At 41.8% G+C, this 15,494-nt stretch overlaps 1 protein-coding gene across 7 annotated transcripts in view; it reads left to right on the forward strand.

The window, feature by feature from the left end:
* Sept6 (septin 6) overlaps positions 1-15,494 on the forward strand; it is a 75,109-nt gene that overhangs the window by 11,414 nt on the left and 48,201 nt on the right. For all 7 annotated transcript variants that reach the window (XM_013507703.1, XM_013507704.1, XM_013507705.1 and 4 more), the window contains exon 2: positions 11,240-11,354. In XM_013507703.1, coding sequence (XP_013363157.1) covers positions 11,240-11,354 — 115 coding nt within the window. The remainder of the gene's footprint in view (positions 1-11,239; positions 11,355-15,494) is intronic.

Here is a 15,494-nt window from a genome sequence, read left to right on the forward strand (position 1 = left end):
TTGGGATCTTCTATGTAGAGTATCATGTCATCTACAAATAATGGTAGTTTAATTTCTTTCTTTCCTACCTTTATTCTTTTTATTTTTTCTCTTGTCTAATTGCTCTGGCTAATGTTTCCAAAACTATATTGAATAGGAGTGGTGATAATGGACATCCTTGTCATGTTCCTGATTTTAGAGTGACAGCTTTCAGTTTTTGACTGTTTAATATGATGTTAGCTTTTGGTTTTGGTTTTTATAAGATTGAGGTAGAGACCATCTATTCTAACTTTCTGTAGGGTTTTTGTGCAGATGATCATGTGACTTTTGTCTTTGGTTCTGTTAATATGGTGTATTACATTTATTGATTTGCATATGTTGAACCATCCCTGTATCCCTGGGATGCATCCTATTTGGTCATAATGTATAATTTTCTGGATGATTTGCTACATTCTGTTTGCAGTATCTTATTGAGGATTTTTGCACCTATGTTCATTAGGGAGATTGGCCTGTAATTTTCTTTTTTGATTGCATTCTTTTCTGGTTTTGGAGTCAGTGTAACACTTGTTTCCAGGAATGATTTTGGAAGTACTGCTTCCTTTTCAATTTCTTTAAAGAGTTTCATTATTAGTCTCATTAGTTCCTCTTTAAATTTCTTCTAGAATTCAACAGTGAATCCATCAGGGCCTGGGCTTTCCTTTGTTGATAAATTTTTAATTACATTTTCAATTTCATTGGCTGATATCAGGTTATTTAGAATTTTTATGTTTAATTGATTTTGTTTTGATAACTCGACTGTGTCTAGGAATCTATCCATTTCTTCTGTATTTTCCATCTTATTAGAATACAGGTTCTCATAGTAGGTACTGATGATCTCCTGGATTTCTGTGGGATCTGTTGTGATTTCCTCCTTTGCATTCCTAATTGCTTGAGTTTGTGTTTTTTCTTTCCTCTTTTGGATGAGGTTAGCTAATGGTTTATCAATTTTATTTATTCTTTTAAAGAACCACCTTTTCAATTCACTGATTCTTTGTATTGTTCTCTTAGTCTCTATTGCATTAATTTCTGCTCTTATCTTTATAATTTCCTCTCTCATATGGGGTTGAGTTTCATTTGTTCTTCTTTTTCTAGAAGTTTAAGGTTCAACATTAGTTTGTTTATTTGAGCTTGTTATGTTTTCCAGATGTGTGAGTTCACTGCTATAAATTCCCCTTGTAGAAATGCTTTCACTATGTCCCATAAGTTTCAGTATGCTGTACCAGCATTATCGTTTAATTATATATACTATTTAATTTCGTCTTTAATTTCTTCTGTGACCCATTGCTTGTTCAGAAGGGTGTTGTTTAATTTCTATGTGTTAATGTAGTTTTTGTGATTTCCTTTGTCATTGATTTCTAGTTTCATTGCACTATGGTCAGATAGTATGCATGGGATGATTTCGATCCTTCTACATTTACTTAAACATATTTTATGGGCTAATATGTGGTCTATTTTGGAGAATGTCCCATGTGCAGCTGAGAGAAATGTGTATTCTGATGTTTTGGGGTGGAACACTCTGTAGACATCTACCAAGTCCGTTTGTTCACAGGCCTGGTTTAATTCTAATATTTATTTGTTGGTTTTTTTTTGTCTAGTTTATCTACTTGTGAGAGTGCGGTATTAACGTCTCCCACTATAATTATGTTAGTGGTTATTTTGTTTTTCTTGTCTGTTAGTATTTGTTTTATGTAATTGGGTGAACATGTGTTTGGTGCATAAATATTTATGATTATTATCTCTTCTTCTTGGAGTTTTCCCTTAACAAGTATGTCTCTTTTGATCAGTTTTGGCTTAAAGTTTGCTTTGTCTGCAAATAGAGTAGCTACCCCTGCTTTTTTATGGGTTCCTGTGGCATGGAGAATTGTTTTCCATCCTTTGACTTTTAGTCTATGAATTTCTTTTAGGGTTAAATGTGTTTATTGAATGCAGCATATAGTTGGATCTTGCTTCTTGATCCATTCTGCCAGTCTGTTTCTTTTGATTGGTGAGTGCAGACCATTTACATTGATGGTTATAACTGGTATGTATTGGCTTTTCTTTTTCATGTTGTTTTCCTGTTTATTTGTTCCCTGTCTTTCTCCTCTGTTTAATTGCTTGCCCTCCCTGGGGGCTTGTTTCTATTGGTGTTCATGAGTTTGTGGTCTTTGTTATCTCTTTCTAATATGTTTTTCAGAACATTCTGTAGAGCTGGTTTGGTGGCATAAATTTCTTCAGTTGTCATGGAAGTATTTTATTTCTCCATCAACTTTGAAAGATCGTTTTGTAGGGTACATCAGTCTGGGTTGAAGATTGTTTGCCTTTGGGGCATGAAATACCTTACTTCAAGCTCTCCTTGATTTGAGGGTTTGTGTTAAGAAGTCCACTGTGATTCTGATGGGCTTTCCTTTATAGGTGATATGTTTCTTTTTTCTTGTTGCTTTTAATATTTTGTTCTTGTGCTGAATTTCTGGAATCGTGATTATTATATGCCCTGGTGTAGATTTATTTTAGTCATAGCTATTTGGACTTCTATACATTTGTATGTCAAATTCTTTATCCATATTTGGAAAGTTTTCTGCCATTATTTCTTTTTTTTATTTTTATTTTTTTTCTGGTACTGAGAATCAAACTCACGACATCATGCTTGCCAGGCAGGTGCTATGCCGCTGAGCTAAATCCCCAGCCCCTCTGCCATTATTTCTGTGAAGAGGTTTTAATGGCTTTTGCACTGTCTCCAGCTTTTCTTACTGATTTCAGTCAATCTTATGTTGTTCTTCTTTGCTTCATCCTGTAGGTGTTGCATTGATTTTTTTGTGGTCTCTTGAGGTTTGTTTTTTTTTTTTGTCTTTTTGAGGCAGGGTCTCGCCATGCAGTTCAGGCTGGCCTTGAGCTCATGTTGTAGCCCAGGCTGGCCTCAACTTCGCAATGATCCACCTGCCACAGCCTCCCAAGTGCTGGGATTACAGGCGTGCACCACCATGCCCAGCTGAAATTTTTAAGATACCTTTTTTTCCTGGTTACTAGTTGTGTTCCTGTGTTCTAGATCTGATATTCTATCCTTGCCTTCTTTCAATCTGCTGCATATACTGTCAATGGAGTTTTTAATCTCCTGCATTTCTGTTTGGATCTGTTTGATTGATTCCATTTCTTGTCTATATTTGGCATTCATGGTTTCCATCAGTTTTCTGAGCTCCTCTATTTGTTTATCTGTGTCTGTTGTAATGTCTTCTATTTTAATTGTCGTTTCTTTTTCCACCTTAGAGATTATGTTTTCTATGACCACTTCCATTTGTTTTTCCACTTTTGGTGCTATCATTTCAGAGAGTTCTTTTTATTGGCTTCCAATTTCCTCTATCTCTTTGCTTGTAGATTTCTTATGTTAGATAGCCTTAGCACTGGTGTTGAGGCTTTCCTAGGAGGTGTCTCTTCCTCTGAATGTCTTCTAGATGTATATGGTTCTTGGTCTTTATGTCTATCCCAAGAACCTACCTTCCCAATATATTATGACTGAGGAGTTGCTATCTATTTGATTTAGGGCCCATTCCTTTGGTACAGGACTATGATGATGGTTATGACCCTTTACAATCACAGTGTTGTCATACAGGGGAACAGCTGGTTATAGAATGTATGACATCCTGGTTAAAGTAGTGTCTTGGTTACTTTCCTTTTGTTCCTGGGACAAAATACCTGATGCCCAAAATTAAGGAAGGAAAGGTTTATTTCACTTACAGTTTGTGGAGGTTTCAGTCCATACTTGGCAGGTTAAAAGGCAGAGTGGCACATGGCAGGGGGCTACAGCTCATGGCGGCAGAACACAGCAAAAGCAACAAGCACTAAAAGGGAGGAATGGCGGCAAGCAGCCTCTTCCTCTCCCTTACATATGCAAACTATCCACCCAGGGCGCATGTAGCTCTTACACCCATAATCAATCAAACTTTAAAAGCCTGCCCCATCACCGCATGAGGCTTTGGGGGGACACCCAGACAGAAATCATAACAAGTAGTTCCGTTGGCAATAACAATAGACTCTAGTATAGACTGGCTACTGACAAACTGTGGTAACTATTAGCCTGATATCTATAGGAACAATGTTTACAGAACTATAATATAATCCAACTAATACCAAGAACTTGTATGAAATGATTTTCCACTCAGTAGTAGAGTGATTTTTACCCTGTTTTTTTTTGGGTGGAATCAGGAGGATGGGGTTAGGATGGAGAAATGAATGAAGTTAAATATAGTAGGAGCAAGGTTGGAGGGCACAGGATGATCATCCAGGTTTTGGGTAATTGTAGGACACAGGAGGGAAGAATTGGAGGAGAAGGCCTAGGAGTTTTCAAGTGAACCATAAAGACGAGACAATGTTTACTCACATGAAAGTATCATATAGTCAAGCATACAGTCAAGTTGACTAAAGGGAGGAACAGGATGAGTAGAATAAAACAAAAAGAAAAGTTAGAGGTCAAAATCATGCATGAGGAAAGAAGGAAGAAAAGAAACAGGAAAAGAAAAGAAGAAAAAAACAAAAATATCCTCACACACCAAAAAACCCCAACAACATACAGAAAGAAAAACAAAACAGAACAAAACAGAACAAACAGAAAATAAATGGAAAACAAAATGAAAAGCAAAACAAAATACTAATCTAGCTGAATACCAAGAGGGAAACCAATCAGACAGAGATAAATGAAAGTAGTGAAATTCCTCTAGGGTTTCTAGTTCTGTGGTAGGTTCAAGTCTGACCCCAGAAATGTGTACTCTGGCCAAAACTGCAGGTCGATTTTTGCTGAATTTGGGTCTGATCTTTGTCTCTGGATTTGGGGGATGGGATTAATTTTCTGTGACTGGAGTTCTCCCCAGTCATTTAGAAAAAACAAGAAAAAGAAAAAGAAAAGAAAAAGAAAAAAAGGGCAAAATACAGGAAAAGAGAAGCAGGTAGCCCTACCTGCTCTCTTCTATTCCTCATATCTTTGTCCCAAAGCACAGCACTGGTTCTCCCAAATTGCCTCCTGTTGGCTCTTATTGTTACTGTTGCATGAGATGTTTCCACTCCTCTAGTTCCGCCTGTCCATCCTGTGCACCTTAGCCAGGGTCCTACTGTGTTGCTGGTGTTCCCCCAGGTACCCTGGCCCTGAGTCCCATCAGTGGAGGGAGGGAGGGGCAGATCTCTCACTTCTGTAGCCAGCTGCTCCATCCTGGGGAAATCTAAAATATTTTAAAATTATATGGGTAATGCATGAATACATTCATGCTATAAAAGAATCAAACACTACAAAAGCACGCTGACTATCCCCTGACTGGGCCTTACTTCCTTTCCCCTTCTCTAAGGTAGCCACTCCCTGAGGAGTGATTTTTTAGTTTTCTGTCTATGTTTGATCATATATTTGTTTCCAAATATACTTAGACAGGCTTTTGTGCATATATGGGCTCATGCTGTGCTTATTGTTCTATGCCTTCTGTTTTCTACCTTGAAATACGCCATGGAGATATTCACATCAGTACTTACAGAACTACCACATTCCTGTTGATGGCTGCAGAATGTTCCAGAACATTCATGTACCATAATTTAGGTACTTTTTTTTGTTATCAGGCTTTTAGGATTTTTCCGGTTTTTCAATATGTAAATGATGCTGTAATGATGTCTTTGTACAGGATATGTGAACTTTGCAGAATAGATCCTAGGAGCAGGCTGCAAGGTTGTGGGAGATGTACAATTTATAACTTTGGTAGCTGTGGCCTTTCTGGCATCACAGGTCAAGCCTTGAACATAGCATTACCTGCAACACAAAGTGACAGCTTGAGGTCTTAGTGTCACAATATCCAAGGGCCAGGTTGCCAATTCTGTGTCCTCTTGGGTACATTGTAGTCAAGGGAGCATTTAATTATCTACACTCAAACTAATCAGGACTTCAGTCAGGCCACCACAGGGGAAAGAAATAAGTTTATCAGAAGTTTAGTGAGAGAAGAGGAAAGAAACTTTCAAGGGCTACCCAGGGATCATTGTACATTCAGTGCAATGTCTTGTCCTTTTTACCTTTATGTATTTAAGTCTGAACAATGTGGACTGATGTTCATAATGATGACCTTGACAGCTTATAAGATTTATAAAAGCTAAGAGCATGTAGTACTCATTAGATAGGATCTCATAAAGCCAAAACATTGTAAGTATATTTTAGGTTTTGTTTTCTGTCTTGTTTTTTGAGAATGGGATCTTGCTGTGTAATCCATGCTGGCCTGAAACTTGCTATGTAGCTCACATTGGCCTCGAACTCATGATCTTCCTGTCTCAGCCTCTTGAGTGCTGGAGTATAGGCATGTGCCACCATGCCCAGGTACAAATACATTTTTGAAGCTTTCTTAACTAGAGCGATTGAGACAAAAGTTTGCTGCTTAAATCTTCAATAGTAAGAAAAACTCATTAACCAGGCCTCATGTTCCCTAGTCCCCAGGCTTTTAAGTTAATTTAGGTTTATTGGATGCTGAGTAAAAGATACAGAAGAAATAAGGATTTTAATATTCACCAGTGACCTTCACCAAATCCAAATCAATGACAGTTTTTCTTGGCTTTCCCTTTGGCTATTGGGAATAAAAAACTACTCTATTGGGCCATGCATACCTGTAATCCCAGCACTTGGGAGGCTGAGGCAGGAGGATTGACATGAGTTTGAGGCAAGCCTGAACTACATAATGAGACGTTGTCTCAAAAGGAAAAAAGAAAAAGAAAACTACTGTATTGAGCCATCTCTTAGTTTTCTCATCATTTTCTCTTGGGAGAATCATCTTTATCTTCCCATTTCTTACTTGTGGACATTTCCTATATTTAGTCTCTAGCTCTTCTTTCCGTACTATCTCTCACATCCAGCTTTATACCTCTCACTCCTAACTTTATATCAATTCTGAATTCACTCTGAGCCTACATTTCCGTATTTCTAACTACTTATTGGAGTTATTCTCTTGGCTATCTCACCATAAAATCAAAATAATCTTATTTTCCTTAATATATAATATGTGTTTGCAAATCCAAGAAAAAGATAAACACCCACTTTTTTAAATAGACAAAGACATGACTAGACGATTCATGTGTACACATAAAATACACATATATGGCTGAACAATGAAAAAATGTTCACCCTCACTGATAAAATGCAGATTAAGCCAGTGTTTATGGGGATACAGGCACTCTCACATACTAGTGACCGAAGCATGAATTTGCACTACTCTTTGTTTTTTTTGTTTTTGTTTTTGTTTTTTTCTTCGGTACCGGGAACCGAACTCACGACCTTGCGCTTGCCAGGCAGGCGCTTTGCCGCTGAGCTAAATCCCCAGCCCCTTGCACTACTCTTTGTTAAATGTGTCAGTATATGCCAAAGTCTTTAATATGTATCTGTCCTCTGATCCAGTAGGCTTCAATACTCAGAAATAAAGATATATGCAAAGAAATATGTAAGAGATATATGTAGGAAGATTCATTGTTTATTATGTTGGTAACTTGGAGACACATTGAATGTCCAGCAGTATAAGATGGGTTAAGAAAATAGGGCAGATTTGTGCAGTGGAATGATATACAGCCATTAAAAATGGTGTTTTATGGGCCCAGCTTAGGCAACTTAGCAAGTTAGTGAGATCCTGTCTCAAAGATTAAAATTTTGAAAAGGATTGGGGATGTAGATCAATGCATAGGCCTGCGTTTAATCCCCAGTACCCACCCTGCAAAAAGTGAGTTTTAGAAGTATGCTTTATTACTCAGGAAAACATCTAAACTATATTATGAGGTTATTAAGTCAGGTTATAAAGAAGAATATACAGGAATAATGCTATTTTGTTAAAAGAAGTTACAGACTCAGCTGGGCATGGTGACATGCACCTGTAACCCCAGTGTTCTAAGAGGCTGAGGCAGGAAGACTGCAGGTTTGCGTCCCATCTGGGCAATTTAGTGACTGAGTGAGGCCTTTTCTTAAAGAAAATAAAAGGGCTGGGGATGCAGCTCAGTTCAAAGGCCCTGGGTTTAATACCCAGTACAAAAAAGAAAAGAAAAGGTACAGACAGGAGGGAAGTATGTATAGATATTAAGTGATTATCTCTGGAGAATGATATAATGAGTGATTTTTATTTTCTTCTTTATAATTTCTATATGTTATAAAATTCCTGCAATGAACATTGATTACTTTTATAAAACATAAAACCTGGTAAGCATAATGTTTTTAGTAATGAGTCATTTGAAAACAGGCTCCTCTGACATCCCTACTAACTAAGCTCTTTCCTGGCCTCTTTCCATCTATGGTGCTATCAACCCAGGCCCTGGTTTAGACCTTGTAGTCGTCTTTGATTGCTCTCTCAGTCCCTCTGGCCAGTCACTTGTTGCCTCATCCCTTATTTAGGACGTCTCTCAAGTTTGTTCTTTTTTTTTTTTCAGTGTTAGGGATCTAGCCCAGGGCCTCATGCATGCTAAGCACATGCAGTACCAGTGAGCTATACCCACAACCCCAGTTCCTTGCTTTTGAGTCCCAAATTGAGTCAGTTCACTTTAGCCAGCATATATCATCACTCTTTGGGTGTCATTCTGCCAGTTCAGTGGTATTGGAGCTGTCTCCTAATATGTCTTCCTGCCTCTAGTCTCCTGTCGCTCCAGCCAGTCCAGCACTCCGCAGCTCTCAAAACAGTATTTGTGCCTAATGTGGTACATACCTGTGATCCCAGCACTCTGGAGGCTGAGGCAGGAGTATCGAAAGTTTAAGGCCCTTCAGGGAGACCCTGTCTCAAAGCAATTACAACAACGACAACAGTGAAGCACCACTGTTCGTACCATAGCCCTCCCTGCTCAAAACACTCGAATCCCCCAAGCCCCATTGCTTAGGGCAGTGGTAGCAAACTGTGACACGCGTGCTGCAGTGGGCACTCAGAGCCCTCTCTGTCAGCACATAAGCCAAGTCACCCCAGCAACTGAGCATTGGATAACAGTTGCTTTTTCTAAACTAAAACCTCAGTGTTCAGGTTTCATTGCAAAGTTGGTACTTTGTGATAAACAAGTGGGTTTGGGGTTGCAGTTTGGACACTTGGTCTCTAAAAGGTTCTCCATCGCTGGCCTAGAAATAGGGCCCGTGCTCCCTTTGCTTTTCAGGGCTCTTTACAGCAGTGTGCTGGGTGGGAGATAACGGCGGGCACATGGGAGGTGTTCGGTAACTTGACAGTGAAGTAGATCTTTAACAACAAGGTGGGGGCTCTTCTCACTGCCCTTCACCATCTTAGTTTTAGAATTCCTTTGCTCTTCTTTTGGCATTAGGCCAGAACCTTTGCAGCACTTGAAGTTTCATGGCGCTGAATTTGGAGGCAGGAAGAGGCAGCCAGAGGTGATAAAATATGTTTCAGGAAACCCCAACTCAGAGTCTCCTAAATTCTGAGGCCTGCTGTGTAGGAGGCTCCACGGGGAAAGCATATTGCTTCTCAAGTCCCTTCCCCCCACAGGGAGGAGAAGAGCAGAGGAACCAACAGTGGGCAACTTACTGTTTGCTTTAATGGGAAAAAAAAGAAGCAGGGGGAAAAAAGGAAGGGGACGCGGAAGACGTGAATGTAGAACAAAGGCTGAGTGAAGTAGGTTCCGCATGAGACTCCGTTGTCTTCAGAGCACGCCCACCTGACTGAACGGCATATGGTCGTCTGTCAAGAATACTCCCCTGGGAGTGTGTGGGGTGGTATGTGTGAGGTAATGAACTTGCCAGATGGCAGTTACCAGCACTAGCTCTTGGGTGATCCACTGGCACGAATGGGAATGGGATCTCGAGCGGGATGAAGGAGCTGTGTGGGAGCCACTTCTGACAATGTCGGTGGCGGAGAGGCTCCTTCGGCATCATGGGTGGTCCCTTTCGGTGTGAAAGTGTGCCTGCCCTTCCTCTAGACCCAGTGCACCAGCAGGTCCAGCCAGGGTCAGAGCTGCCTACTGGTGCAGGCGCGGCTCCTGGCGCTAACCATGCCCTTTTGGATTGCTTTTGGCATCTTTCTTGTTGTGGGAAGCATGGTGCAGCTCCACCCAACAGAAATTCTGACTCCTTCCACAGTCCATTCTCCTGGAGCTCAGCCGTCTCCAGCCTCCTTCTCTTCCCTTCTCTTCCTTCTCCTCCGTTCTGCCACGACCGTTGGCAACTGGCACATTTCTGGTGTGCATGCCAGCCCTTTTTGTCCTTTCCCCTTGGCTACTTGGAAGCCTGCCCTGGTTTGAGGCTCTCCCTGTTTTGTAAAACCATTAACTCTGAAAAGCTTTGGGTCTTGTAGGCAAAGCAAAGGCCCTCTGCTTTCCAGGGCTGGGAGTGTCTTGGCTGGGAGTTCCCCTGTGGAGTCCAGGGAACCAGGGGAAACTAGGAGCAGCTCTTTAGTCACAGAGCTCCCCAAGTGTGTCGTGGCATGACGGGTCTCAGGGTAGCGTGACAGCTACTGTTGATCAAATGCTTAGTGCATGCTAGACACTACAGTGCATGTGTGAGATGTGTTATTCTATATGATCTGCCCACTAGCTACTACTTCCTGTTTTTAGGATGGGGAAACTTTGAAAAGTTAAGTAACTTGTCAGGGGTCACAAACCAGAAGTTGGCAGAGGTGGAACTCAAACTAAGGGGATCCTCCTGCCTCAGCCTCCAAAATTTGAGATTACAGGCATGTGCCACCATCCCCAGTGACGTGTTGGACTTCAACGTCTGTCCTCTTAACCTTTATGCTATTTCAGTCTTTGTAGATCCCCAAAATGTCCTAGAGAGAGGATTAATTGCTTTTGAGGAATATTTACTCAACACCTAGGCATGCATTAAGCTCATTACATATATTAACACATTTGAGACTCCAAGTCACCTCTAAGCTAGATCGTATTACCTTATGTGACAGATATTGAAGGAAATGGAGTTTTGGAGAAGTTACCTAGCTCATAAGTGATCAAGTATAAATTTAATCCAAGTCTGGAAACATGGGGTGTGAGTGATCACCTCCTTTGACCCTGCCCTCCCATCCGTGATATGCCTCCTCTGTAGTTTGCTGTCTAAAACTGCAAGGACATTCTCATTGAGTCTAGAGGATGCCTGTGCCCAAGAATCCATGACTTAACTTCCAAGCTGAAGGCAATTTTGCTTTGAAGCAGGGACTGACGGAAGGAGGAGATGACACAGTGGGCCTGGGTGAGGGTAAGGTTCGATGGAGAACTGAGACCCAGATTGCTTTTAAGCACATTTTCATTTTTTCCCCTCCCTCCCTTCCCAACTTAGGGTGAAGGTTGCCGAACTGTCCCTCTGGCTGGACACGTAGGGTTTGACAGCTTGCCTGACCAGCTGGTGAATAAGTCAGTGAGCCAGGGCTTCTGCTTCAACATCTTGTGCGTGGGTGAGTATTTCCATAGCAGGAAATTCTATTACAGAATATGGATCCTTGATAGCTGGATGTAGCTTTGCAGGTAATTAGGTTCAATAGTGTGTTGTTCTGATCAAACTGCAAGAGTTCCCTCGACCCTTTTGCAGAACACTGGGGATTGAACCCAGGGCTTTTACACTGAGTTACATCCCAGTCGCTTTTTTATTTTTATTTTGAAACAGGGTCTCACTAAAGATGTAAGTTGCCCAAGTTGGGCTTGAACTTCTGATCTTTCTGCCTCAGCCTCCCAGAATGCTGACGTTACAGCATGTGCCACCGTGGGAGCCACATCTTTGTACTTCCATTTGCTCCTAGTGGCACAGAAAGAGTTGGAGAATGTTAATGAAAGGGCTGAGTTAACCTCCCCCGAGCCACTCATTCTACCTTTCCAACTGTTTTTTACACGAGCCCTCTTGGTCCTTACTCTGCAAAGTGAACACAGCAAGTAGTGTCCATGCCCTCAGAGAATTCCTTGGAGACGCAGAAGCGTGGGGAAGACAAGGGATTTACCCGAGGCAGTACAGGAAAAGTAGCAGAGCCCTAAGGAGGGCCCTGACTCAGCTGACCCCTTGTCCCTCCCACTGCTCCTGTAAACGCTGCCAGCAGCACCTCTTGAGAACAGGAAAGCTTTTGGAAACTGTTGAACACTAGCCCAACGTGCAGGGCAGTAGTTCCTCAAGATTCTTTAAGGCTCCCACCTTAGACCTTAAAAATCCCAAATTTACAAACACAATCATAGCATATAATTTTCACCCCACAGTGTAGGAAAGCATACCTGCGTATTTTCAGCGACCTCCTTCTGAACCTTAATGCTTGTATAAGTGCCATAATAAAGTCAGCTTTCACACTGGCTGGAGCACTCAAGCACTTTTGCTAATGGCCTTTTCTTATTTTTGTATAGCATATAGGGGAGACTCACTCAAGTTATAGGTCTGAGCCACCACTGAATTGGATATTTTACCCTTTAATGTATTCAAAAGTTCTGTTGTCTCACAAAGGTCATTTTCTTGAGTTCCGTATTTTTTCTTTTCTATCCCTAGCCCTTTTTTTCTGGGTCATTTTCTATAAGAGAATCACTGCACTCTAAGGACAAATGGAAAACAACAAAGCCACTTCTAAATACGGATGCCAGACACTCAGCTAGGCTCACTCACTAGGTAAATGACTCATTCCCACGTATCAGCTTTGGAACCTATGAGATAAAAATATGTGCTTCACAGTATTACACATCAGGAGCTTTAGAGTCCAGATTGAGACTCTTAACTCCTTAAATGCTGAAAGTCGAAATCATGATTATGTTTAGGTGTTATTTAGGAGAGAGGTATGAACTGAATAGAAATCAGAGTGCTCGAAATCAAGAGCAAATGTTATCACATCCAATTTCAGTACTGCCGAATCCCCATTTTAGCTATCAAGATCTCTAATCTTTGGCTGATGGCCAACTTATTTCACATAATATTTGGTTACCAAAATATTTCAGCACAGATACCTCAATTCCCTTGGCATTCTTCCCAGAGTTCCATATGATCTGTGCTGAAATAGAGGAGATAAGAGGTCGAATGACAGAGCAACCTACACAACCTTTCGACCAATTGGGCAGGCTAGTAAAGCTTTGGGCGGGGGGAGGCTCTGTGAGTCAGAATGGCTCTCTGAGGGCAGAAGTGTGAGGAAATGTGACGTGTGAATCACAGGCTTTCCTGGGGTCCAGAGGAAGAAGCTGCCATGCTCAAGGCAAGGTAAGTGCCCTCTACTTCTCACCGAGACGTTGTACAGCTGCAACGGCTTCAGCACACACCTGCCGCTGGCATAGAATAGCTCAAGAGCCTGGGACAGTCAACCCAAGAGGGGAGGGATAGGAAGGAGACCTTCCCACCCCCAAGGAGCCACACGTGGCCACCTTGATGGCTTTCCTCTTAGATTTGTGGGTGCAGCCACTGGATGTATCAACTGGTACCTGGTTCATTTCATTCCCTATCTCTGATCCAAAAAAGCCCACAACTCGTGCATCTTGCTATGCTCATAACCCTGTCATTGCTCAGAGCACTTGTAATTTGGACCAAGGTCATGAGCAGCTGAGGGTGGCTCTGAGGCTGCAGTCTCAGCTTGGCCACAGTGCGGGATCCTATCACTGACTTGGCAAAGAATCCCTAGCTTAACTGCAGAAGGTTATCTTTCTCCTGCAGGACTTTCAGGGACTGTGTTTTCATGGCTATTGCCTGGGTATGATTGTCAGGTTTACTTTCTTAATGGCTGTTTAAAATGACTCTGTTTTCTCATAGAATATGTTCCCCCCCAATACTTTTTTTTCTTTTCTGATAGGCATTTTCAGTGTAAAATGATAGTAGTGCTAGCTTTAATTATGAACTGAAACCTAGGATATTTTTTCACATTATTGTTTACCTTGCTATGGGGCTACTGATTATAGGCCCACACCCATCAGAGTAAGTATCCTACATACATGTGTGCCTATGTGTGTACATGTGTGGATGTTGGGATTGAGGAAGAGGTAGAGAATGTTATAAATCTAGAGTCTAATTTGTATGTAAAGGCCCCAGGGGATGGCACCTTTAAACTAGGCACATGGACCTCAGTGTATCATGACTCCTCTCTAAGAAATTCCTTCCAGTTGATAATAATTACTGAGTGGGATGAGATTCCCCTCTCCTTAATCAGAAGTCATACTCTAGTCCGTTCACTTCGGAAATTTTGAGGATCCATGATTGTAGATAAAGCGTAGGAGGCCTCAGAGGAGCCACCCAAGCCAGCAGTACAAATGTTCTTGGGCCTGTTGCTTTGCATTGTTGGGCGAGAGGCCCGAAGAGACTTAGCCATCCATATGTGCCAGCGACAGTAACGGCTGCAAGGAGCACAAAGGGTCATAATGATAATATTTATTTTGAAGCTGCTCTGAATTCCAGGCTCAACTGGGCTTTGTTGAACTTGGACAAAGACACACGCAAGCAGGATTGAGGCTTACTGCAGGAGGAAAAAGGGCAGTGAGCATTCTGTCAAGGTCAGGGCCCAATCGTTTCACCTCTCTGTTTCTGGAAAGTGCAGCTAGCTGCTTACCTATCTAAGGCAGGTTACCAGCAGTGGTCAAAGTCTAATAAACCATCATAGGGGGAAACTTCCCACGGTTTGTAGCAGCCACTGATTTCTGTGGTGTCATTACCCCCACCATAGCTGATTTTAAGCTACCAACATGACATTGCACATAGCTTTGGGAAGAAATACAGGAAGCTGTCTGAGCTGGCTCCAGTACACCACAGTCTGCCAGGCCTCTGCAAGATCAGGAAGGAGAAAGGGCAAGGTCACATAGCCAGGCAGGACCTTGTGCCTGTCCCTAGGTTCCCTTGGCCAACTGGAGTTCCTGGAGCATTTCCTTTTAGACACCTCCCTATTGAACTCAGAAACATTTCTCTTGATTTATTCTAGTATTTAGAGCTGCAAGAGTATTTAGCTCTATGAGAACAGGGATTGTGGCTGTCTTGTTCATTGCCTTACCCTCAGCTCTTATAACTGCCTGGCTCCTATTAGAAGTTTTGGAAATACTTGTAGGATAACTAAATAAGTGAACATGTTATGCCTATGGCCCTTGCTATTGCATACTGATTAAAAACATGGGCGTGGTAACATATGCCTGTAATCCCAACACTCAGGAGGCTGAGGCAGGAGGATCACCTCGAGCTTGAGGCCAGCCTGGGCCACATAAACAAGTTCAAAACCAGCCTGAACTACATGGTGAGACCCTGTTTCAAAACAAAGCAAAGCAAAACAAAACAGGCTCCAACATGGGTGTGGTGATCCACCTATAATCCCAGCTACTTGGGAGGCTGAGGCAGGGGGATCACAAGTTTGAGGCCAGGCTAGACAATTTAGCAAGACCTTGTTTCAAAACAACAAATGAAAAAAGCATAAAGGATTGTGGTGTAGATCAGTGGCAGGTTGCCCTTGAGTTCCATCCGCAGTAACACACACACCATGGGTTTCAGAGTCAGCCTGCCTAGATGTAAATGCTGGATCTGCAACTTACTAGTCTGTGACCTTAGACTGTTACTTCCTGCACATTGTACAGATGAGGAAAATAAGGTAGAAAGAGGAAGAGTAACTGTG

The sequence above is a fragment of the Chinchilla lanigera genome, unplaced genomic scaffold (assembly GCF_000276665.1).
Source record: "Chinchilla lanigera isolate Chin_1 unplaced genomic scaffold, ChiLan1.0 scaffold00133, whole genome shotgun sequence".
Classification (NCBI taxonomy): domain Eukaryota; kingdom Metazoa; phylum Chordata; class Mammalia; order Rodentia; family Chinchillidae; genus Chinchilla; species Chinchilla lanigera.